At 29.3% G+C, this 27,374-nt stretch overlaps 2 protein-coding genes across 2 annotated transcripts in view; one reads left to right on the top strand and one right to left on the bottom strand.

The window, feature by feature from the left end:
• Positions 1-27,374, bottom strand: part of LOC143074064 (uncharacterized) — a 367,901-nt gene that overhangs the window by 212,633 nt on the left and 127,894 nt on the right. The gene's annotated exons all lie outside the window — the stretch shown is intronic.
• LOC143075984 (uncharacterized) lies at positions 1,860-17,817 on the top strand. Its single transcript, XM_076251595.1, has 3 exons — positions 1,860-2,268; positions 10,998-11,249; positions 17,294-17,817. The coding sequence occupies exons 1-3, from the start codon at positions 2,122-2,124 to the stop codon at positions 17,480-17,482; spliced, it is 588 nt and encodes a 195-aa protein (XP_076107710.1). The 5' UTR covers positions 1,860-2,121; the 3' UTR covers positions 17,483-17,817.

Raw genomic sequence — 27,374 nt, forward strand, 5'->3', positions numbered from 1 at the left:
TGACTAAAAATGGAGGTTTTCCAATGAAGGGGGACCTTATATAAAGATGTAATATTTTCCAGCAATTTTAAATTTGTGAAGCTTTTTGATTAGAAATAATCCTTATACATGTTATATATGTATTTAATGTACTTTAAATGGACAGAACACTTACAAATAACATCATATTAATTTAAAAGGGTCTTAGGCCAAGTAAGACTAAAAATAATTTAGGGTCAATTTAGGCCGTAGCACATATTTACATTTAAAAATGCATATTTGAGCTATAGGAAATAAAAATTTGTTTCTTTTCTATCATTTCTATACTCAGGTGACATGATGCAATAAATCTGAGCACAAAAAGGCTCTTACATTCAACTGTTTAAGCAGACAGTATGGTCTGATACAAAGAATTTTCACTTTTTACACCGGACACAATTTTTAAACTAGATACCCCAATGATGATTGTAGCCAAGTTTGGTTTAATTTGGCCCAGCAGTTTCAGAGGAGAAGATTTTTTGTAAAAGTTAACGATGCCGGACGCCGGACGCCAAGTGATGAGAAAAGCTCACTTGGCCCTTTGGGCCAGGTGAGCTAAAAAATCTGTTGCAATTAGTTTGAGGTTAAAATTTAGTTTGACTGGACTAATTGAACTAAAATTATAAACTGAACTTTAACCATTAATTCCAGTGGATAGGATAGGATTAGTGTTTTTATACAAGTTATAAACAAAGTTTATAATTTAAAAACACATTTGGATCAAGACCACAGTGTATCAGTTTTTAAACAATCTTAATCTTCTTGTCAATTATTTTAATTGAAAAACAAAAATTATATCAAAAGATTTTTTTGTTGATGCATTCAAGAATTTGTATAGTTAGTCTAACAAATCCTTGATGCATGAGATCTGAGTGTTTCTTGAGAAGACAACTAGCCCATATTTTCCTGTTTTTCATTAAAAATGTGGAAAATTTGTAATATGGCCTTAATGTAAATTTTTCAAACATTTACATATTTTTTCTTTAGTGGCTGTTATGTATACATACGGTTACCAATTAATGAGCTTTTAAATTTTAAGTTTATAATTTTAAAAACATTTAATAATACATGTACTGGTTTGTTTAATATAGAGTAGAAACATAAACAAAAAAAAGTCACAAAACCTCAAGGAAAAAAAGTCATTTTGATAAGATATAAAAAATAAATAATTATGAAACAAAATTAAAAAAATCAACCTACTAAATTGCTGTACTAGTTCTGGTGCTCTTGTCATGGTTATGTGCCATATGAATATAACAAGGTAAAAATTATGGAAATATGCTTTCTAAAGGTTAAGCTTAAATTTTATACTTTTTTAATTTTGTGTAGAATTTGAAAGTAAAATTTAAGTTATAATCTAGCTTTTCTTGGACATAATGAAATTAAGTGAATCTCATCATCCACAGACTGACTGTGGATTTTCATAGATTACCAAGTCTTTTGATTCTGTTGAATTAATTTTTATTTGACAAATTTTGCAAATAAATTGTTTCACATAATCATATATTAAAGAATATTACTTGTTAGGGCTATAAACTTTAAAGTTAATAGTACTATTTAAAAATGTTAACACAAAACCGCTTTACATATAATGCACAAGGATGCAGGAAAATAAATAATTTACATTTATATTTATTCAAAAACACTTTAATTATAAATATAAATGTATTATAAACATAAAACTTCTGATTGTAATTAATGTATATCATTAACATTGCAAATATATTTGTACACAACATTTCAAATGTATTATACATAGTAAAATAATTTAAATGTTGTTTTGATAGCAATTAGGAAAAACAATCCAAACATTTAATGAATTTGCAAAAAAACTTTCATCATTTGAAGTTTCCTATCAGGATATATTTGAATGGCTTCACAAAGCCAATCATAAAATTAAAAACACAATAGAAATGGCATTTTCTATTTACAAGAGCTATACACATGTCAGCTTGGCATTGAAGCCATGTTCATCGTTATTATAACACCTGTAAAACTTCAAATAGAAAACACAAGTAGATGTTTAACCAATCAATTATCATCTTTTTAACCTTATATAAAAAGTAAAACTGAATTCTTGCACATCATTGTTTGCTTGTCAACATGGAATATCAACGTCACTACCAGCCAACCTTTACACATCTTAACAATGTGAGAAGTAACAACCAGATAATGCATCAATACCAGCCAACTTATTCTCTGCCAACTAGTAGTAGATCAACAAGTCAGATGTCATACCAGCAAAATACGGTGAGTTGCAAATACACTATAGTAATTAGTTTAAATAATTAACATGTGAATAATTAATATAAGGCATCAAAATCTGTCTAGTAAAGTTACTTATTTCGGTTTTTTATTTGGGAGGACAGATAGAAAAAGAGGGGAGGAGTGTTAATTACTCTGTATAAAATAATAATATTCAAACACAACCATTATAGACCCAATAAACCATTTCAACTCATTTTAGTTTCATTATTTTCTCACCTGTTTATGAATATGAACATGAATATTGCATTTTTAAAAGTAAAGTTATTTTTTTTTATCATATTTTCTAATAATCAGATAATGTTGCTTTGCTTTATATATCATATTTTATTTTTCTGAGCATAAGCAAGGCCCTATTTTGCAATTTGATGTTGTTAAGTATAAAAAATCTTGATAATTAACATAATTGTATAATATTTGATTTAAACAATGATTTGTATAGTCTAACTATGATCCATGATTAACCTAAACATTAGTATCAAATTTGAGATACAAATTTTTTTTACCAAAATTGTCTTCAATTATATTTAAGGATGTTTGCTTGTCATGTTTTGGAAATTTTGTCAGCTTTTGAAATCCTCTGGTTTTATCCATTTGAATGCCTTAAAAAAATTTGACCATGAACCCCCATTTTTTCTTTGTATAAATCTTATACATGTATAATTATAAGCCATTTGTGACAGTCTTATAAATCTTAATTATATTAAATAGTTTTTGAGAACTTTTAACTGGTCAATGGTAAAGCTAGAAAAGTCAAGAAAGAACATTTCTGGCCAAAATTCCAATGGCTAATATCTCAAAAACAATCACATTGACCCCTATATTCTTTTTGATTTTTTTAATCCTCAACTTAACCCCTATCAATACATACTAGTTTTTGGAAAGTTATTTATTTTGAATCTGAGCAGCAAACATCCTTAACTGATGATATTCTGATGGTAGTTCATATCAAAATGTTTTTGATACTTATATCATGCTGATAGACCAACAGATATTTATTAAATGAACACTCTCTGTGTAATTATAATTAATTTTTCAACATGTTTCTTGCATTCCATGAATATAGGTTGTAAATTATAAAATATCCTTTTTGATGTTTATTAAAACAATTTCATCTCAGTATAGGTGTTGCTCATTGTTGAAGGCCATACAGTGACCTATAGTTGGTCATTTTGGTAGCTTTTGGAGAGTTGTCTCATTGGCAATCATATCACATTTGCTTCTTTTGGAAACATCTGTGCAAAACATTATGATCTGATCTTCTAATGGTTTAACTTTGGACCCTTTTGGCCCCTTTTTCCTAAACTGTTTGGACCAAAACTCCCTAAATCAATCCCAACCTTCCTTTAACGGTCATAAACCTTGTGTTTAAATTTCATAGATTTCTATAAACTTATACTAAAGTTATGGTGCTAAAATCAAGAAAAAAGCTTATTTGGGCCCCTTTTTGGTCCCCAATTCCTTAACTGTTGGAAACAAAACTTCCAAAAACAATCCCAACCTTTCTTTTGTGGTCACAAAACTTATGTCAAAATTTCATATATTTCTATTTACTTAAACTAAAGTTATAGAACGAAAAACAAGAAATTGCTTATTAGGGCCCTTTTTGGCCCCTTATTCATAAAATGTTGGGATCAAAACTCCCAAAACCAATCCCAACCTTCATTTTATGGTCATAAACCTTGTGTTAAAATTTCATAGATTTCTATTCACCTTTACTAAAGTTAGAATGCGTAAACTAAAATTATTCGGACGCCACAGACGACAACGCAAACGTGAAAGCAATATACGACGTAAAAATTTCTATTTTTGCGGTCGTATAAAAATTTAATATAATTTAAATCATTGTGAAATTATTTTTAGTGCCATTCATGAAATGAGACCCCCCCCCCCCCTTAAATACGATGTCATCATTATGGAACTGTTTCAAAAGATATGAAAATGATCCAAATAATTTTAAAGTTCACTGGTTCAATTGCTTTAAATAACTTATCAATTAAGCATATATATATATATATATATATATATATATATACTTTTGTAATTGCTTTTCTTAATTCAACAATTGGCCAGTTCTATTTGAAATATATTTAATTTTTTTTCACTGGTTAATATGGCAAGCCGTTTTGCTATTTAATCTAACTTCAAGATATCTCATAAACTTTATAAGATATCTTATATAATAGTTCATTAGATATTTGATATAGTTTGAAAGATATCTTATAAACTTTATAAGATATCTTATATAGTTCACGAGATATCTGAAATAATTTATGAGATGTCTTATACATGTAGTTTATAAGATATCTCATATAATTTTCTCAATATGATATTGAATGAACTAAATAAGATATCTTATACAAAACATATTTACAAGATATTTCATATACTTTAAGATATCTTAAATAAATCTTATATATTATATGAGATATCATATATATTATGAGATAATTTGAAATTCGAATAAATAGCTAAAGGGCTTGCCATAGGTTTATGTTAGCTGGTACTTGTGGTATATATGTTTTTTTGTAATAGGCCTCGTTTACCAAAGTTAAGATGATAGTGCATCATATGCAATGATATTCATGTATTACAACTACCCTGGTCTGAATCCAATAATTTCTTCAATCAGTGTACAGAAGAAATTAACTTAATATTCATTTTCCGTTTTTACAGGAAAATGATATATTATTTCGTCTTATATTGTATGCATAAAAAAATTCCCAATTTGATATTTAAGGGACCCATTTGTAAAAACCTGGAATCATCCCTGCAATTCACTACTTAACAAAAAGTTTCAGCACCAAAATTTTTTTGACATGAATTACATCCCCCTACTTAATATTTCATGCATTTAATATAAAGAAATAAATTGGGAAAGTGTATTAAATAAAACATGTTAGTTATACACTGTTTACACTAGGGACTATATTCGTAGACAACGAAAACCAAAGGAAGATAACTGTGTCCTTGGACCTTATGATCATAAGATAGTATCCAGAAGAAACTTTTGTAAAAATAAAATTCCATTTTTTCAATATTTTACATGTAAATGGACTCAGTTTTTCTGCGGGGAAACATTACATTCACTCTGTGGTTAAAGTTTTTAAAATTTTAATAACTTTCTTAAACTATCCTTGGTTTGTACAGGAATTGGACAGAAGCTTATTTATGATCATAAGATAATATCCAGAAGTAAATTTTGTAAAAAATAAATCCATTATGTCCATATTTTACATTCGAATGGACTTAGTTTTTCTTCCAGTTAACATTACATATGTATTCTGTGTTTAAAACAAGTGTTGAATGTGATTTAAATATTCAAATGATTTTAAAGAGTTATCTCCCTGCTATGTTATACAAATGAACATTTTTAGGGCCTCCTTATAGCCTAACAGTGAAAAACTGAAGAAATAGCATAAAATGAGAACTAAGTTAACTAACAATACTTTTCAGATCACTAATATAACAAGACTAGTAGAAAGTTACTTTCACTTGAATGTCATTTAATCAAACCATTCAATAATGCCTCTTATTATTTTGTATATTCTGTAAACAAACTTATAGTCACAGATACTTCTTTTCACATTTAACTTTCTCTAGCCAGTTTCACAGTGATATAATTTCTTGTACTTTTATTATACATAATTGCAGTCCCCTTGATAATACTAGAGCAAGAAAAATTCAAATAATTTAGATTAATTTAAACTTTAGAGATAAATTTGTGATCAATCCTGCAGTATATACAATAAATTTTACAATTTTAATGCATCTTTGGAATTGCAAGTTTGAACATGATGAGTCTTAACTGATTTTGATGAGTCTGGGACTCATTGACTTGCCTTAGAGAGAACCCTGATAAGAAATGCACTACAAGTATAAATAAAAAAAATCATTGAAAAGCAGGGGTGGATTAAGCGGGTTTTACATAGGGAACCCCCCCTTTTTGTGGGAAAAATTGATTGCTTATATAAATCACTGAAGCATGACTGAGGCAGGGACCCTCTTAGTTAGTCAGTGGACCCCCTCTTGTGAACATTTCTAGATCTGCTACTGAAATGGACACTTTTCTTTTCACTATAAATATTGACTAAATAAATAACTATGCTGTGTTTTGTGAGGCTGCAACCTTTTGATTATCGGGAGGGGGATTTCAATTCAAGACAAACATCTTTTTTCTTTGGCAAAAACAATCTATATTTTTGGGGACTAGTCCAAAATCCATTTGTTTTCTTTCAATTTTAGCATCATATTACACATAGTCATAGTGGCAGCTGCATGAGGATGCAACATACATATCCTATTTACTGGTCAAAAACAAATATTTTTTTCTCTCCAAAACCTGTAAACAAACTTATAACCACCACCCCCTCCTAATCAAATGGTTGGCCTAAGTGCAACATTACCATTTCTATTTTCACCTGGATAAGGAGGTAAAGTTAGAAAAGGCTTTGTTTGAAAAACAAATGAAGAAAATCTCTAAAAATCCTACATTTATCCATCTGTCTAATCAATCTGTCTGTTTGTCAATGTTCACGAGATTGGCAAACACAGAAAAAATGTCACATGATACAACGTTTCAACCTTCACCTTGAATCAGCTTCTAGCTCTGTCGTCTGAACGACATGCAGCTAAGGACAAAATTTCCTGTGTAACCTTTTTGCATAATAAGATGGGACTCTGAGTTATTTCAAAAAAGGTAGACAATATTCATTTGTTATAGTCACTGATAATTATGTGAGGGACTATCCACTAGGATGGGGGAGGGGGATGATTTTTCTTTAAAAAATTATCATGGTCAAGCAGATGACAAAAAAATATATTCTTAAGCCAGTTTGTCCCATGCCGTTAATATACAATGTTAGTGTTGAATATAGAAAATTAATTTGAATAAAGCGCCTATAAGGGACTGTGCAATATTTATATGAGGGTTGGGCTAGTGCAAACTGTAACATGGACGGGGCACATAATTTTTTTAGGCGAATAATGAGTGGGGTGAAAAGTTGATTAACTAACATATGGGGGGTGCACTCTTTTTTAATAACCCTTTCATGTGTGCATTTTAAAACAATTAAATCAGGGGCGGATGCAGGAATTTTCGAAAGGGGGGGGTGCTAACCCAGGGCAAAGGGGGGGTGCAGGGGGGGTGCAAAACATGTCCCGATACAAATGCATTGATCGGCAAAAATAAAGGGGGGGTGCGCACCCCCGGAACCCCCCCCCCCTGGATCCGCCACTGATTAAATCAATTCAATTCTATTCAATTCTTTATAACTTTAAGCACATTATGCTTATCAGAGCAATAAATACAAATACATTTCTGTAACACAATATCACATAAATCAAGAGTGTAAAAGATTAAAACTATATTTTTTAAAATCAAATTGAATAACAGCACTTTAACAAATCAATGACTTGAGGATGATTGTTAGTTCATATACTTATACATTATCTGAATGCATTATGTTTATAGGTCTAAATGTTCTTATTTATTATACACATATTTGTTATTTCTGTGAAAAAAATGAAAGAAAAAAAAGCACAATTGAATGTAAACCAATAAAACCTAATACAGAGCTTCAATACATTTTTGTGTGTTTTTGTGTTATCAACTTCAATAAAAACTACCTTGACCAAAAACTTAAACCTTAAACTCCCACTTTCATTTTCTCTGAACAGTTGACCATGAAATTGTGATCAAAAGTTTAATTTGGCTTTAAAATTGGAAAGATCATATCATAAACAACAAGTGTACTTAGTATCAAGTTCAGCTTCCTTAAAAAACTACCTTGATCAAAAACTTTAACCTGAAGTGGTGCGAGCAAACTCACAGACATACTAACTGACGGACAAAGGAACGGAGGCACAGACCAGAAAACAAAATGCCCCTCTTTTATTGTGGGTGGGGCATAAATAATATTAAATTGCTTATAGTACATTATTATTAAGCATTGTCTGTAATAAATAAAATATCTGAAAACTAAATATGATGTGAATTAAACATAGCATAACGTATGGTAAACAAATGCTTAAAGTAAACAGAAAATAATTTCAATTGTATTATAAACAAGCATTAGCCTTTCAAAAAGGGCTAAGTGCTCTCGCTTAGTAGATTAATTCATTTACTAGAATAGCCACATGCATCAATCAACAAATTTTACTACACCCGTGAGGTCAAACGTTATGAAGTAGTATTTATCATTTAAAGTTGTTGTTTACTCCAGAAGATTCACCTATTTTAGATAAAAGTTACCTGTGTAAAATTAAATTTTTGAGCATTAAAAGAATGTCAACGTAATCTATGATACAGCTGAATTATGTCCCTTGGGAGTATTAATCTCCAACAAAAGTCCTTGCAAACAGTTGAAATGAAAAAAATGTATATATGCCTGATATAAAAAAAAAAGATAGAAACTACTAAATGAAGCGATATTGATATATTTGCTGAATGAATTGCCAAGAATGTGAACAATTCTTTACACAGGAGAATATAAATTCTATCCAAATTAAGCCTCAACTCAGGTTGGTCTCTTTTTTTCTTAGATGGACAATTTAACATTTCTTATTTTAATAGATTATGGCTATAGAGAAATATCTAAGTGATACATTTAGGGAATTACAAAGCAAATATAAGGCAAATAACCCAGTTAAAATATTTGTTTCTACTTGAATTCTTGAGTTTCCAATTAAATTAATCATTGTGAAAGGTAAAAACAAATACAAAAGAACAATAGTTTGGTGCAGTTTATACAATATAGCTTATATTGAAATCCGAATATACAGTTTAATTATTTACCCATCAATTTGACGTATTATGATGACTTTGGACTTTTTTCTCGAAACAGTATTAATGTTCTCAGTGAAACATTTCTATACTTTGTGATAAAAATCAAATGTACTAAGCTTCAAAAAAGTAAAAACATAACTGAAGTCTGATGCCCACGGTCATTTAACACCAAATTAATGAATATTTATATAATATTTCAAAAGGTTTCAAAATTGAATTTGGAAATATACAAACTACAGATGACTCATAGATAGATAAAAAAAATATTGTACCCTTGGATCCAATCACAGTGCTCCTAAGTTGACTTCCTTCACAAAAATTAAGTCTTTATAATATTGAAATATATATGCATTTTAGTTGAAATATCAACTCTGATATGTACATGTATTATTGATTTCGTAAAAAAATATCATATGTGTACTTTAGTTTTTTTAAGCAGGGCAAGGACTTTTTTCCCATTAATTAAAGCCAAGCGAGAACTTTTTTTAATAATAAATATTGACAGGCATAATTTTCTTTTTATTTGCTCCCAGCAAAATCACACTAGTGTTTCGAAAAGTAGTATCTACATTGTATTATCATATGGTGGAATTAAGTCGACAATTAAACATGAAATTCAGAAGTGGCATTATAGTAGACAAATATAGTGTTGCCAAATCTAGTACTTTTTATATATTTTTGACAGAGATTATCCCATTTGTACCATCTCCCTTTTTCAAAAGTCATAATTATTTATTAGCTTTCTCTTTTACCAATGCATACATGTACCGGTAAACATGTTGTGCTACTTTTTTCTTTCACAAATAAATTTTTACTCTTTGGTCGGGTTGTTTTTCTGTGACATTCCTTGTTTCCATCTGTAATTTTATTGTTATTAACCTCATCCTATTTCTTTATATAAATCTGATTTTTTTTAATTTTCAAACAATGTATTATGATAATTTGTGTTGATAATTACTTAATACAAACAACTAACAAGAATGAAATTAAAACTCTGAGATGGGGAAATATGAACTTTTTGTTTAAAGAGTATATTTATATATATATATAGTTAATTAGCTAAATAAACATGATAAATAAACTTAAAACTATTTTGTCCAGGGTAAAACAGTTAAGATGGTTACACTAAAGACTGGTGTCTGTGTAAATGGTGAGAAGTGAGGGTCTAGCATTGATATTAACCATTTATATCTAAAATTAATAAGTCATTTTGCAATAATATGTCATTATAAAAACAACCATTTGTTTTCAAGAAACCAGTCATGGTTACTTCTAGTACAGGGGTACTTCTAGTACAAGTTATTTGTGTCTACTTATAAGTAAATTTTGTTAGATTCAAATTTCATTGTCGATAAAATTAAACATACATGTTGAATAATGACATCTGTAAACATATGGTAAAGGACAGACACTCATGTTTGATAAAAAAATCTCAAAGAAATTTAGATAGTTTGACTTTTTTTACTTATATAAGTTAAAAAATTTAATGTCTATGGTACATACATGTAACTAAATTAGCCAATAAAATAATATATTAGAAAAATAAAATAAAATACACTTGTATCAAAGTTGTATGTATATTTTTAAAAGTACATGTATCTTACTAATAAATTCTTTAAATAAATAAAATAAAAGTAACTTGTACATGTATGTAGTACTCTTGACTGTGATATTTCTGTACATCTCCGCATCTCCGGCAAATAACAATTTCTTAGTTAATTATTATTGTTCTATTACAAAGGCAAAATACTCAAATAATTGCTATGACTGAGATAATAAAATAGTCTATCAAAAAGGATGTCTATGCTCAAGTCTTAATTTACTGAATCTTTTAAGAGTTCACTGAAATTATTATCATGTTTCAATATTTTATTATGCATACAAAAGTGATTTAATTTACATTGCAAATTTCTTATTTAATTTTCAGATGCTGAATCCTTCCTCTCAAGACATAACTATGGCCACACTACAGAACTTTAATACACAATCTGACAGAGGAGATCAGCCACCAAAATGTGATCTAAGATGCAAGTGCTGTGCTGTACAAATGGCTTTTGGACTAGTGTGTGCCTGTAATCTGACCAAAGAAAGTGTTGGTACACAGACTGATATTTTAGTTCTCAACATGACTACTGAAGACTACTTCAAACCAAAGACAACTGCCTTTAAGCTATTACAGGTAAGACAATTATGTATTTTATATTTTACTAGACCTTTAATTAAGAGTATCAGTTGAACATAATAAAAGTAATATTGCATTCTAGTATAGACATGATAGATGTAGTAATACTATCATACTTTGAAAAAATATAAAAAATTAAGGGTCTGTTCTAAAAAAAAAAGTACTTTTATTTTCTAAACTAAATTCTAACCAATATTTTAAAAAAGGAAATTTGTATTAAAGACATTTATAATCAAAAGAATGTTGGATTAGATATTGTCAGATGTGATCTTAATATTATTTATTTCTATTAGAAAGTAAAACAAGTCTTATCATATCAGAAATATCCTCTCATACATTTAGAAGTGATATTTTCAAACTAATAAGTTATCAGTATGATTGATAATGGTCTATGCATTCGTTATAGAGAGTGTTCAATGAAAGAAAGTAACATACTATTATACTGTATTAGTCTGGTACTAATTTAGCATGATCAAAACTACCATTCAGAAGCATACTACAATTTGTACATTGTATATCAACAGAAAGAACACATTTAAAGTTGAAAAGATGATGATCAGCCTGAATAAACCATAATCAGAAAATCTTAACATTCAGCAATCATAAATATATAAATTTATTATTGTTTTTCCCCCATTTTCTAGCATTTAAAAAAGTATAATTTAAGTTTTAAAGTTATCCAATAGGGGTCAAATTATGGATTAGCTTTAAACAATCAGTGGTAGTTCATATACATATTCAGGACAAGCCATGATAATGAGAAATTTATCAATTAGAATTGTTCTTATAGGGAAGGTGACTGTGACTGACATTGCCTAGCCTTCAACAATAATCAAATACTTCAATTTAGCATTAAGCCCCATTTATACAAATTAATATCTAAAAATGTTTTATTTGTTTATGTGTCGATATTTATTTAAATGACCTGCTAATTTTAAATACTTTTTGAATTGTAATTGAAGAAATTATAAGCTATTTAGGTAAAACAGGCAGTATTATGACCTTCAAATATATATATATTTTCAGTTCTGATACCATGCACTTAAAACTTTGAATATTTAAATATTTTAAATCCATGAAATAAAACTGAATTGTACATGCTGTAACTTACACAAGTTTGTCAATTCTGGGCCTTTTATAGCCGTCTATGCAATATGGGCTTTGCTCATTGTAGTAGACTGTACAGTGATTATTTAGTTAAGTGACATTTGGTCTCTTGTGGAGAATTGTCACATTGGCAATAATGAATCATACCACATCTGCTTTTAAATATGAAAGAACTTAATTTTGATTCTTTACAAATATGTACAAAAGTGAAATTTGAAAAATCTTAAATAGAAAATTTATACTATAAATTTGGAAACATTATTGCAGAAAAAAAAGACTAAAAATATTGATAGGATATATGGAACTCATTTTCCTGATATTTGACACTTGTGGGGGTGACTGCAATTTAAATATGAAAAAACTTATATTATGATCAAGATGAAATAAATTGTATTTCTGTTTGTTTCATACACTGATACATTGTATGTCAAGAATTCAAGATAATTAAATGTGAATTTTCATTTAGAAGAAAAATTGCCAAAGTTTTAACTCGTATATTCATATTTTTACAAGTTTTTAAGGATTATTATAATATATATAGCACAATGTTTTTTGTTTGAAAATGCATTTTGAGGGGAAGCGACTCTGAAAGAGGGCATTTTCTGAAGGAATTTACTTGTGTATCTTGCTGTTTGTATAATAGCCTTAACTGTGACCCTATTTATTCTTTAGATATTTTAAAAGCCTTTTCAAAGGTATCTCACTAATTGTTTAATTTTTTAACCATAAATTAACATCAAAATCTATTTAGTTTTGTCTCTGCAGTGTATATAATAATCAGTATAATTATATTCAAGTATGAGTTAAAAAAATTAAGTCTACTCACCATATTTGAAAGGAACTGCAACACCCATAGTTTAATACAAGAAACAAGATTAACATTTATGCACTGACAGGATTATGAGATATGGATTATATATATGTGGTGGTGTTTAACGACCTTGACTGGCCTTTCAGCCCTCGCACGGTCGGCTCGGTGCCCGAAGACGATTGGTGAGCATTTAAATATTTTGTGCCGTGGGTCAGGAACGGGTAGCAAAGGACGCCGAATGGAGGCCGCCATCTTGGTTTTGGTGAGTTGATTTTACTTTTTGACTATTTTTGTTGTTTTCTTTACTTCACAACGGCTGCTTTCAGGGCCAGTTTGGTCAGCTTGGCAGCCCGCTAGCCTCGATGATGGAGTACTGGTAGATGAATCGTGGACGTAGTTCTAAGATGACAGGAAGCGTTATCAGGACCAAAGCCCTGAGGCAGTGAAATGTAGGTCGTATCACCCAACAGCCTAGGATACAGCCCTCGGACGTTAATCGGCATGACACTCCCCATAATAGACAATGGTTTTGGAGGCATGTTAACGCGGGTACGCCTACTACTACGTCTCTCTGTACGGCATGGATTGGTTTCTGTCATCTTAGTAGTATGTCGTTGACCATCTAGCAATAAACCCTCATCGAAGATAGCGGGTAAAGGAGAGCTGACCCAGCACGTCCGTTCAGCTGTAAGGACTGAGACGTGACTGAGATATGGATTTCAATTAAATAATTGAAGTTATATTTATATGGCATTGCTTATGTTTGTGTTTAAGACATCTGATTGGCCAATGAGTTTTTAAACATAGGTAAAAGTAAAATGATGCTGTTTCATGATTTGATAAAAAAACATCAATCAAAGGATTAAAAAAAATATTTACCTTTGATCAGGTTGATGAAGTAATAAAATTTATTTTGCAAAAAGTTTTAACTATAGGTAATACACGAAAGGTGTGAAAAAATTTAAAGATCTAATATATTGTGCAATAAAGATGTCAAGGTTGTGGATGTAAATTAAGATCAAAATGATAAGATTAAACTCTTACCTTCATCAATTGTACACTGATGATTTAAAGGTGTGAAAATTACAAACGAGTGAATTAAAATGTAATTAAAGTAAAATAAAATGAATTGGAAAAATTATGATGAAATTATGAAAAAATAATGAAGCCTTTCTTTTAATGCATATTACACTTCTGGGACTATCATTATTATTATACTGAGGATCACTATTTTAAATGCTTAAAACACTTAATGATAGGGTACTTTGATATTTTGTATTTAAGGAGAAATTTTTCTTAGTTTTAAATAAATCTGTTTATTCTTTACATGCCATTAAGGTTTCACTTAATTTTGAATTATAACTTAATGAATGATATTTGAAATAAAATTGTTTGGCCCATGAATTAATTTTATTTCTTGAAAACTTTAAACAATACTAAGTTTTTTTTTATAAAGATTATGGTTCAAATGGATAATGTTTGCCTACGGCATGAAGATATGAAACTACAAATGTATTGGGTCAGAGAAAATTAATACACCTGAAATTTTCTTTCCACATACAAAAAAAATCCAACTTTTTTTCAACTTAACCTTGTACGCTATTTGTAAAGTATTGAACTCGTTGATAAAAATTTACTCCTAGCTTTTGTTAATAATGAAGAATAGGAATACATTTCATTATGATTATGAATAAATAGGTGTAATATACTGAGTAAGTTCCAGATACCTATTTAATCTTCTTATATTAATGATTAATATTTTTCAACAGGTTTTTTTGGTAAAATTGTATGAGCATCTCCTAATAGTTAATTTGAAATAAAATTAAAAAGATTCAAAATAAGATTCAAAATTTATCAAGGAAACTCAAATGTTACTATGTGACTTTTAGGTAAGCAGGAAGAAGTCTAAGGACTTAAAGTCACAGAAAAAAATGAAAATAATTGCAGTGAACATATTTATTTCAAAATGCTTAAATGACAAAAATGATACAAGATTGTATAATTTAAATATATAAAAGCAAGATCTTTAAATATTGTCTTTTTATGACATATTCATTATTCAGTTTAGGAATTTGTTCTTAAGGAGGCTCATGCAACGGTACAAAAAAATCTGCAAAAATTGAAACATTTGTTTTTTCATTAAACATTTCATTTATTACATCTAAAATTAATTGTTACTTTAAAACAGTTGTTTTGGCCCCAGATGACTTTTAAAATTTTTAGATAATTAAAAAAGCTCCCTCGTTGGTAAAAAATGCCATTATTTTGCATAGAAATTAAAATAACTTTTTTACCTCATTAGTGACCTATATTTTTTTCAAATGAACTGATCTTAAACTTAATATTGTAAGATTTAAACCATTTCTGTAGTTTGATTCTTTTTTTGTTTCAATTTTACCCTTTTTTTCTCCTATTAGTTCAACAGAAAAGTACTGTAAATTCAGAAATTATTGCATGTGTATGATTGCGATTTTGTCATTTTAAACTTAAATGTGATTTTGATTTTTACGATTTTGAGAAAAGTCATGCTTTATTCAGTTAAAATATTACAAAAAGTGAGTTTTAATTATTGCGTTTACAACTCTGTCGCATTAATCGCAATAATAAAAACCTCACAATAATTTCTGTATTTAAAGTACCTAAAAAAAATGCATGCTGCTTTCAAAGGTAGATTGTGAGCTGAAATAAACAGTGACCCCATATTTTTATTTATTTATTTCCATTAAGAACAGGATAATTTATTTATAGAAAAATAGTGAAATCCTTTGATTGAAAAAAAAAAATTATTTAGACTTGCAAGCCCCCTTAATAGAAAAAAAGAAGGTGTGGTATGATTGCCAATGAGACAACTCTCAAAAGGACCAAATGACACAGAAATTAACATCTACAGTTCACTGTATGGCCTTCAACAATGGGCAAAGCCCACACACATAGTCCGCTATAAAAGGCCCAGACATATTTCTTGGTTTTCGACCCCCCTGGGAGCAAAAAAATAGCTGGATCTGCACCTGAATAGAGAGGGGAAAGGTACCAAAGGGATATCCAAACTCATATATCAAAAATAAACTGACAGCACAATGACTATATATATAACTGTAAACAGAAATAGGGGTCAGGTCAGTGAACCATAAAATTGGAGTAAAAACTTTCATACGTCATAATTACTCATTAGATTTAAATCTCATATTATACAAAACTGTTGTCTGCTCTATGGTTAGGTTGTTGTCGCTTCGACACATTCCCCATTTTCTTTCTCAATTTTAAAACTGATATAAGAGTTTAAGTAATAATTCATAGAAAGTCTCATGAAGTTTTTTCAATTTATTGCAAGAAAATGATAAGATTGTCGCATATTTTTAATATTACAACATCACTTCTGACAATTTATCACTTATGGTCACATCTAAAAAAAAAAAAATTGGATACAAACACTGAAAATTGCAAGATGAACCTGGGCATGTAATTATGGCCTTAAATGGACCTTTAAGGGCAAAATGGATAATTCTTGTTGTTTTAAAATAAATGTCCATGATCTGCTATTTCTATGTTCTCTATTTTCCATGTTCCTAGATCTTTCTGTCAGTAAAGATTGTTGCATCTTTTCTTGTTAAAGTTTCCGGTCAAGGTAGATTTCAATGACGTTTAAGTCACAGCTACTTTAAACTTTTAGGACATATAAAAAAGAAGATGTGGTATGATTGCCAATGAGACAACTATCCACAAAAGACCAAAATGATACAAACATTAACAAATATAGGTAAATGTATGGCCTTCAGCAATGAGCAAAGCCCATACCGCTTAGTCAGCTATAAAAGGCCCGGATGAGACAATGTAAAACAATTTAAACAAGAAAACTAACGGCCTTATTTATGTAAAAAAATGAACGAAAAATAAATATGTAACACATTAACAAACCACAACCACTGAATTACAGGCTCCTGATCCTTATTAGTTGTAAGTCAAATTAGTGTTCTGACCAAATTTCATGGTTTATTGGACATTGAAAATATAGTGTGTCACACTAAGTGAATGTCAGTACATCAGAACTGTACTGTAGAACTTATTCCTTAATTTCTTTCTGTAATATTATCATTCATTTTATCATATTTATTCATCATTGTAGAACCAGATAACCAGTGTCCTCCATACAACCAAACTGAGCAGCACATCTGACAAAACTTTTGAGGACAGTGTTTCAGAAGTTATCAACTTCATTAATGATCTACCAGATACACCTAGAACCAGAGAAAAAGTTAGAACAAGGTTCAGAAAAAGAATGTACAACCAAAAGGGATATGAAAAAACCAAGTGAGTATAATTTTGTTTTAAGAAGTGTATGCATAATTCATGCTCCTGCCACCAGGTCAAAAGGGTGTTGTTTACCTTTGTCCTTAAGAATGTCAGTACATGTTTGTCTGTAATGTGTTTAAAAAATAATGGGGCGTAGCATACAACATTCTTGAGTTATATAAAATAGAAGATGTGGTATGATTGCCAATGAGACAACTATCCACAAAAGACCAAAATGACACAAACATTAACAACTATAGGTCATAGTACAGCTTTAACAATGAGCAAAGCCCATACCGCATAGTCAGCTATAAAAGGCCCGATAAGACAATGTAAAACAATTCAAACAAGAAGACTAACCGCCTTAGTTATGTAAAAAAATGAACGAAAAACAAATATGTAACACACAAATAAACGACAACCACTGAATTACAGGCTCCTGACTTGGGACAAGCACATACATGTTCTTTAAGGAGGCTCGAGGGTGTAAGATTTTCAGAAAAAAATTAAACATATATTTTTTATTACAAATTTTATTAATTATCCTTAGTAATTGTTACTTTATCATATGGTACAAAAATCATTCCAAAAAATCTTTCTGTGTTGGCCCCAGGTGACATTTAAAATGTAAATATCATTGAAAAAGCTCTAAATTATCTCCCTTTGATGCAAAAATGCCATTTTTTGGCATTAAAATTGAAATATTTTTTTTAAATCATAGGTGAACTATATTTTTATTGGTTTTTTTTCGAATAAGCTGTTCATAAATTAAATAATTGTATAAGTTTAATTGATTTCTGTAATTTTTTTTTTCTATTTTGATATTACTGTTTCTCTTATTATAAGTTTGACAGAAAAAAAGGACATTTACAAAAAATGTATGCTTTTTTTTGAAGATTGTGAGCCGAAATGAATGGTGACCAAATTTTTTTATTTATCTATTAAGAATAAGATAAAGTTCATTTATAAATAGAAAAATCCTATATCATATAAATAAAAATGTTTTAGACCCAAGAGCCCCCTTAATCAGGTTATATATAAGCCAGGCTACATTGCAAGTTATAAGAAGACCAAGAGTAACACCTGTTTAACAATCCAATAAATGGTCTGAATAAATTTTAAAATTGAAAACAAATGACATGTATATAAATCACAGAATTGCATGCTCTCGATTACTTTAGACAAGTGAATAAGTGACATAGTTTACTCAGGGAGTTGATATGAAAATGTTAATAAAATTAACAGTTGTTGATAGATATATCTTCAGTGAACCTTTGCCACTTCTGTTCTATATAAACAATTAAAGAAACAGGAAACAAATACTGGCAAATAAACTTACCTTACAGAATGAGATGATGATACCAGTTTCTTTTTACTTCTTAGAGGTCTTCTGAGATTTCTTGTTCAGTTGTTACATTCCATGTTTCCGGTACTGGCTTTCATGCAAACCGTGAATTAAAGGTGTACGCAATATATATGAGATATAGAAGTAAAAAAAAAATCTTTCAGTTAATCAAATTAAGAATTCTGTTTATGAAATGTCAGTTCCTGATCCTAATAATAGAATGAAGAAGTCTGGAAGACTTGTGAACTTGCTTATTATTCCCAAATTTCTATAAAATTAAATGGTTTTATTATGAAAAATTAAAAAAGACCCTTTCACCCTCTGATGTTAATATTTCCCCATTGTGGCTAACATTGGACACCAACTAAAAAATGGAGATAATTGAATCTTTTATGCAATATGATAACAGTTATTATTATTGTTATTTTAAACACCTTTGTTGTTGTTAACAATTCAATATTTTAAGTTATATACTAGTGAAAGATGTGTGTTATAATGCAGCATATTCTGAAATATTGATGCATTAGTCATAACAGCTAAAACAAATAATAACATTTCAGTTGCCGAGTTAACTATATAAAAAACAAATTACTTATAAAAAGAAAATCTGTATAAATATTTACAAACTTAGGTTTATAGAAGTACAGAGATACTAATTATTTATTTTTTTATTTCAGAGAGTTATAGCCATAGCAACTGGCGGTAGTGTTAGAAAATTGCAGTGGAAGAAAGCCAGAGAGGCAGTAATACCACCAAAACAAGCCAGGGCATCCTTCAAACAAAGGAATATTTCAATTGTGAGTTCCGCAACAACATCACCCATATCTTCTCCTGCTGTGTCTCCGGTATCTACTCCATCAAATTCTCCACAAACTTCACCCACTCAACCTCCAATGATTTCTCCTGCTTTGTCAGTCTCTTCTCATACCCCAGAACAGCTTCCACAAACAAACAGTTTAGGAGTTCATTTTAAAGTAGGAGACAATGTCTGCATTGCAAGTGGCGGCAAGACTTATGACTTTGCAACTGTGGAAAAGATATGGACCTCAAGAGTCGACATTACCTACCTAAAAAAAGCTGGGCCTAAGCTTTCAACATGGAAGTTGGGTAGTGGTAAACTTTACAAAGACAGTATTCATAAGAACAGTGTCTTTCATTGCTTGGGCAAAGTAGATCTAGTAGAGGGTCAGCTAATGCAGACAATAAAGAAAAAACTAAATAGTCTTTTTTAGTAGACAATTTTGTAAAAACATGTAAAGTTTGACTTTTGAAATATGTTATCTTATTGTCATTGAAATTTTATTTTCAGATTTTATCAAAATTTACTAGTAATTTAAGGGCCCTTTATGAACCGAGGCTTCGTGTTGAAGGCTTTTCATTGACTAATAATTGTTTACTTTTTTAAATTGTTATTTGGATGGAGAGTTGTCTCATTGACACTCACACCACATCTTCCTATATCTATACGTTAACAGTTTTGATTATAGGTTAAGCTAGCTGATTGTTTTTTTGTATATATTTATGTAAATATTTCAGGTTTCAATTAAGATATATAATATAAAATACTCATTGAATAAAAATATATTTAATTCATTTAAGACTGTTCTCTCCTCTTCTATCTTAAAAAACTTGCCAGTAATTGGGAATCCTATAGCTTTGTTTTAAGTTTATCCATGAACTACCATTTAAAAATTTTGCACACTAACTCCGACTTTTTTCCCTTAAATGTATCACGTAGAGTTAAAAATGTCATGTTTACAAAACTATAGAAATTTTTGTTATATTTTCATGGGTTTTGAAAGAAAAAATGTGCCAATGTTAAGGGTAGGAAAGTTGAACACAATATTTATTTTCTGACAAATTTTCAATACATGTATTTATCTTGAAAAAACGCACACAGACCAATTATTTGTTTTCTGCTTTTTCAGTCCCTTTATTTATATTAAATCAATTTGTAATAGTATTGTAAAAAGCTGGTTATTTTTACACTGAGTAGAAAATACCCTTTAACATGTTAAATTAAGGAGATAAGAAACACAAAAAATACTTTGTTTATTGTTGAACTTAGTTGTCTTGTATTTTTATTGTTAACAGGCAAATATGTTTTGAATGTTGAATTGTCACTTTACTGTTTGTCATCTTGCAGGAAAAAATTAAATTTCTTTTTGTCGAGACTTTGGGTTTTCCCTGTGTTATTGTTATACTAGTAGTATTTATAAGTTCAAAAATGGTTAGTGAGAGAAGTTGTATAATAGGTTCTTGTTTTGGGAAAAAGATATATATAGGTAAAATATGCAAAGACGTACTTTGGCGGTTCAAAAGGTGGGGTTCAGTTATGTTATATTATTTTTTCACAGAATGTATGATTTACAATATCAAATATGACTTCAGTCCATTTAAATAATGTATTGGACATTTTGTAATTTGTTTTGTTTGAATATTGTTGTTATAATATATTTGTTTATTTATAATGTTATTAACATGATTAAAATTGCTAGCTAGAAAAGAGAAATGTTATTGCTAGCAACTAAACCTATACCTAGAGTTTTGTTTTATTTATTATACGAAGGATTAACAAATGCAGAAAAAATGTTTATATAGATTTACATATTACTATCTACACTTACACTTCCAAAGAAAAGATAATCTGCTTTAATTCATTAAGGGGAATAACTCTAACTTAACAATTGGAAAACTAGTTTGACCTAGTGTTAAGTACATTCAAGACAGATTTTAGCATGTCAAGAATATATCAAGAAAAATTAAGACACAATTCAAAATGTTAAGAATGTGTCGAGACATAATGAGGAAAAAAAAGAATGTCGAGAATCCGTCGAGACATAATGAGAAAAAAAAAAGAATATCGAGAATCCGTCGAGACATAATGAGGAAAAAAAAGAATGTCGAGAATCTGTCGAGAAATTTTAAGACAGTATTCAAATGTCGAGAATTTGTCAAGAATTTTTTAGAAATTATTCAGAATGTCGAGAATATGTCGAGTAAATTTCATACTTATTTAATACAAGTCAGAATTTGTCAAGAAAAATTAAGACATAATTCATTCTTTTTGAGATTGTCGAGTAATAGTTCATGCAAATCGAGACAAAAACTGGTCTTTTCAGACTTTTGGACTTTTGTAGTGTAATTTTAAGTAATAGATTTAAATTAGATGTGATGTGATTGGTGATGAGACAAATCTCCATAATAGACCAAATGTCATAGAACTATATGTCGTATTACGGCCTTCAACAACGAGCGAGCTCATACCACTTTGTTATCTATAATATACATGTTGTTGTACTCCTAAATGACAAGTGTAAAACAATTCAAACGGGTATCTATTAAACAGCCAAATTATTATAACATAAATCGAAAAAAAAACAATATGAAGCTAAAAATAACAACCACCAAGGCATTACAGGCTCCTGACTTTTGACAAACATTGGTGAGATTTAACAATTTTAGCAGGATCCCAATCCTCCCCCTTACCATGGACAGTGTTGTAACAGTGTAATATAAGAATGAACCATGAAAATCAGTTTAATAATGCTGAACTCATCAGGTGGATACTAATAGAACTACACCAAACACAAACACAAAGTTGACATGGCAGGTCACTCGTACAACACAAAACACGAAACAGACACTAATAGATGTTAATGTACTCAGAGTTACTGACATCTATTTAAAAGCAACTAACAACTCGCGATAACAAAAGAAAGCATACAAGAAAAAATATCAATCAGTACAGATTTAACATTCAATATATTTAGCGTAGAGACGTCATAAATAGTCTGAGAAAAACGGGACCTTGTTTTATTGAACTGTTGTCTAGATAATGACTTAAAATTTGACCTTTACTCAGAATGTCAACATCATATTAATAGTTTCGACAATTTGATTGACGATTTAAAATGTATACAAATGAGGAAATGCTCCGAGATTCAGCCACTTTTATGTGAAGTATTCATAATTTTTTTATGCGACTTAAATTATTAACATAATTGTTTAACTATCTTTCATGCGATAAAAATTGTTTCCTTGCATTTTTAACCATGAATAATTATTTTAATTAATTTTGTTTAATTAAATTATGCATATCAGTTAATTTATTTTCCCGCAATATCATAATGTAAATATTTTATCATATATGTGTGAAGTTTTATATACATGTAAAGTAAATATTTTTTACAAAATATTTTTAAATATTTTATACTTAATAAGTTTTACTCATCATGTTGAAAATACTCTTACATCATGGTTATTTGTTTTAAAAAATATAGTATTTCAAAGTATCGGTGGATTTTTAAAAACATTTACACATATTTTGTGCAATATGTCTCATAAGCCAAATTGTAGTGTTCGGTGTTGATTGTTCTATGTAAGTTTTATTTTGTTGTATAATATGTATGTCAATCAATATGAGACACAATAATAAAATAGATTATTATTATTATCTCTTAATGCCAAGATTCAAGTATCGACAATTGCTTTTTCTCCGATATTTTCCAAGATTCAAGTATCGACACTTGCTTTTTCTCCGATATTTTCCAAGATTCAAGTATCGACACTTGCTTTTTCTCCGATATTTTCCAAGATTCAAGTATCGACACTTGCTTTTTCTCCGATATTTTCCAAGATTCAAGTATCGACAATTGCTTTTTCTCCGATATTTTCAAAGATTCAAGTATCGACAACTGCTTTTTTTTCTCGATATTTTCAAAGATTCAAGTATCGACAATTGCTTTTTTTCCGATATTTTCCAAGATTCAAGTATTGACAATTGTTTTTTTTTCCGATATTTTGGTAATGAACATCACAGGAATTACGTCTGATAAATTTAACGTTTTTTTATATATAGGTATTGGCTATGAGTTCAAATTGATCAAATGTAAAATATGTGTCTGACTGTTGTATTCCGCTTTTATTTGATATTGCTTGTTTTACTATTGTCGTTTGTTTCTGGAAAGATACGTGGTGCTTTGATTTCAGTTTTTTATGTTGTGCTATGTGGAATTGTGTGTATTTTTTCTTCTTATATGTTATGGTTTTGTCAGTTGTTGTTTTTTTTTTTTTTTAGAAACTATATTGGCTACTCTGTTTGAATTTAACCTGCTTTAGACAAAATTAATACCATTATATTAATTAATAAAGGCTCTAACGCAGCAGCACCAATGAAGGTTCGTGTGCCTGTTTTCGAGGTTGAAAGACATTGTAAATTTTGCGGAAAATAAATATTTCTCTTTATTTATCAAAACCTTCATGTCAGTCAAACCTATGTAAACCACAGTGATCCTGCAATATTTGTTATAAAATTATGAAAAGAAAAGGCGGGGTTAGCGGCAAAATTTCTAATGGTTATGCATGGATTAAACAAGAGAATGGTGAACAGCTTACCGAATAAAGAAAAAAAACAAGGGATGCGAACATTCTTTACACGTTTGAGTCATTGGTATCAACCGCCTTTTTTATATAAAGAAATGAACAATTTTAGTTTGGCTTTATAAATATTTTGATATGAGCGTCACTGACGAGTCTTATGTAGACGAAACGCGCGTCTGGCGTACTAAATTATAGTCCTGGTACCTTTGATAATTATTAGTGTCATTTTGTTCTTGTAGAGAAAGGTCTCATTGGCAATCATACCACATATCCTTTTTTTATATAAGCATGCATAAGATGTAATATTTAAAAATCATTGTTACAATATAAATATTGTTTTTCTTAATATAAACTTCAAGCGCAAACCAAATGTCAAATTATCCTAATAAACTTCACATTAGAAATAATCTGCTACACATGTTTCAAACGGTGCTGTAGGGGAAACAAGTCCTTTTCGTATAAGTCTGTTTATTTTTAATTTAGTGTGCATTTTTTATACATTTATAAACCGATTTATTTCGCATTTTTTTCTAGTAATCAAAGAGTGATTTTTTATACATTAAGGGTGTTCGCTTGTCATGTTTTGGAATTGTTGTCAGATTTTCTGAAACCTCTGGTTTTATTCATTTGAATCCGTAAAAAATGTTTGCCCATTGACCCTCATTTTTTTTTATAAATCGTTTGCATTTATAATTGTAAGCCATTTGTAAACGTCTTATAAAATTTATTTTTTTTTTATAGTTTTTGAGAAATTTAACTTGTCAATGATAAAGCTAAGAAAAATCAAAAGAGAACACTTTCCCGCCAACATTTTAAATCTCGAAAACAAGCAAATTGACCTCTATATATTTGTTTACATTGTTGCTTCCTCAATTAATCTCCGATCATTACTAGTTTTATGAAAAGCTATTTATTTTAAAACTGAGTAGCGAATTTCCTTAAATATTTGCAAACAAAAGCTTAGAATGACCTGCTATTACGCATCATATTGTATGCTTTTAAATACGACACCTGGTATCAAAAGACTATCAGTTAAAACATTTATTGAACAAACATTTTTTTATCAGCAATTAACAGCTACACTTACTAACAAGGTATAATTACATAACAGATGCCATTAAGAACATTTGAGTGATAAGTATATGTTTTTTTTTTTCAGCGCATAATTATTAGAAAAAAAAGACTGATACATGAGATAACATTCTTGCAACCTAACAATTTAATTAACTATGTGGGAATGGTAGTATATAAGTCTTTCAATGAATATTTGACTGAGACCATTTTCTGTTTTTCCTTTTGTAGGCGCCTTCGTTTGCTACATTGTAAATTTGTTTAAATTATTTCGTCAGTTCAGTTTTATATCAACGTTTGCCTACTCAGTTTTGGCTGTTAAGTGTCTATTTCTTTAATAACCATTTATTTCTTTTTGTGATGCTCAACGTCTTTTTTAATAAACGAATATACCTGTATTACTCGTTAAAATGGATTTTAATAAAGACGCAGTATAGCATGGAACAATATATCATGAGAGACTTATTTATAACTTTATTAGTCGTTAAATTATCATGTGTTTCAAAAATCATTAAAAAGAATCAATTTGTTTTGACCCTAGATGACCCCTATTTTTTTATTTTATTTTTCTATTAAGTACATGTTTATAGAAAAATATAGAGAAATCCTATTTTAAGGGAAAAACATGATTTAGACTTGCGAGCCCCTTTAAACACAAGTATTCAACCGCACCAAAAGTGACCCCTTTTTAACACTATTATGAACTGTAAATGACCTTTTTTTCAAATGAAGATTTATTTTTACCATCATCGTTATTATTCATGACGCATACTATTTCTAAAAAGGTAAACATTGTTATCATGTTGAAAATATATGTACTTGTGTTATTTATATGACGTCACAAATATCATTCAAATTGATTAAAAAATTAATAAAATGAAAATATATAAAAACATGTCAATTTGCATTATATTTTGAAGTGGATAGATTGGATGCATGCTTCGACATAAGGCGTGTTATGATATTTAACATATACCATAACAACTATAGGTCACTGTGTGGCCTTCAACGATGAGCAATGCCCATACCACATAGTCAGCTATAAAAGGCCCCGAAATGACGAAGTAAAACAATTCAAACGAGAAAACTAATGGCCACATTTGTGTATTTAAAATGAATGAAACAAACATGTGTAACACATAGACAAACGAAAACAACAGTATAATATGCTATAAGCACATATAAATATTATGTACTACGCTAATGCGTTAAAGAGTTCTATAATGTCGATCCTTAAAGTATAGATATTGTGTGTTATAAACTGAACTTCAAGTGACTCATACTTTTATATAACTCTACATCAACTTCATTTTGTACTACAAGATGTAATTGTGTCACCTTAATCAGGAACCATTAATCTTCATTTATTTCTCAGTTAAAGATATTGACAAGTCAAACAGATTACACAAATGTATTGTCTATAATTATTAAAAACATAAAGACGAAAAAGAAGTCAGCAGTATTTTTTCTATGTTGATGTCATTGTATAACAGGACAAGAAGTAGATCGTTTTACTAAAAGGAATAATTGCATAAGTGTAGAGGAACGGTTCTTTTATCATATAGTTTTACGTGTTTTCACAATTATATTTAAACTTTAAAAAATATATAATGATATAACTTTGCTTCAATTATTGAACTCTTTTATAATTAACAATTGTTTAAGTAACTTACATTTAACAGTATACAATCCTTGTGAAACATGTTGACAGCACGGATTAGGGCAAAGCTATCATGTACTGTAATTCAACTTGCCGATCAGTGAGTTGGTAAAAATTTAGCTGCAACAGGTTTAAAAACTGCTTCGACTAGTTTTTAGACGACAGTTAATTACAAAAGCAGAATTGGGCGTAGGGATATCTTTATTCATATTGCAAGCCTGTTTTCTTTTTATTCAAAATGTCAAATGGTCAAATCTGTCTAGTAAAACAAAAATATTTGACTGTATCAATCAAAATTGATTATATTTCTACTTGTGTATCAATGTTTTATAGGAGAGTACCATTGATGAGTATATCCGTTTACCGAGGATGGATTGTTTAACACATACACACACACACACACACACACTGCCTAACAAATTGTGTTCATCAACTTTGTGTGCAATCATGTATTGA

Source organism: Mytilus galloprovincialis, chromosome 5 (assembly GCF_965363235.1).
Source record: "Mytilus galloprovincialis chromosome 5, xbMytGall1.hap1.1, whole genome shotgun sequence".
NCBI classification, from domain to species: Eukaryota; Metazoa; Mollusca; class Bivalvia; order Mytilida; family Mytilidae; genus Mytilus; species Mytilus galloprovincialis.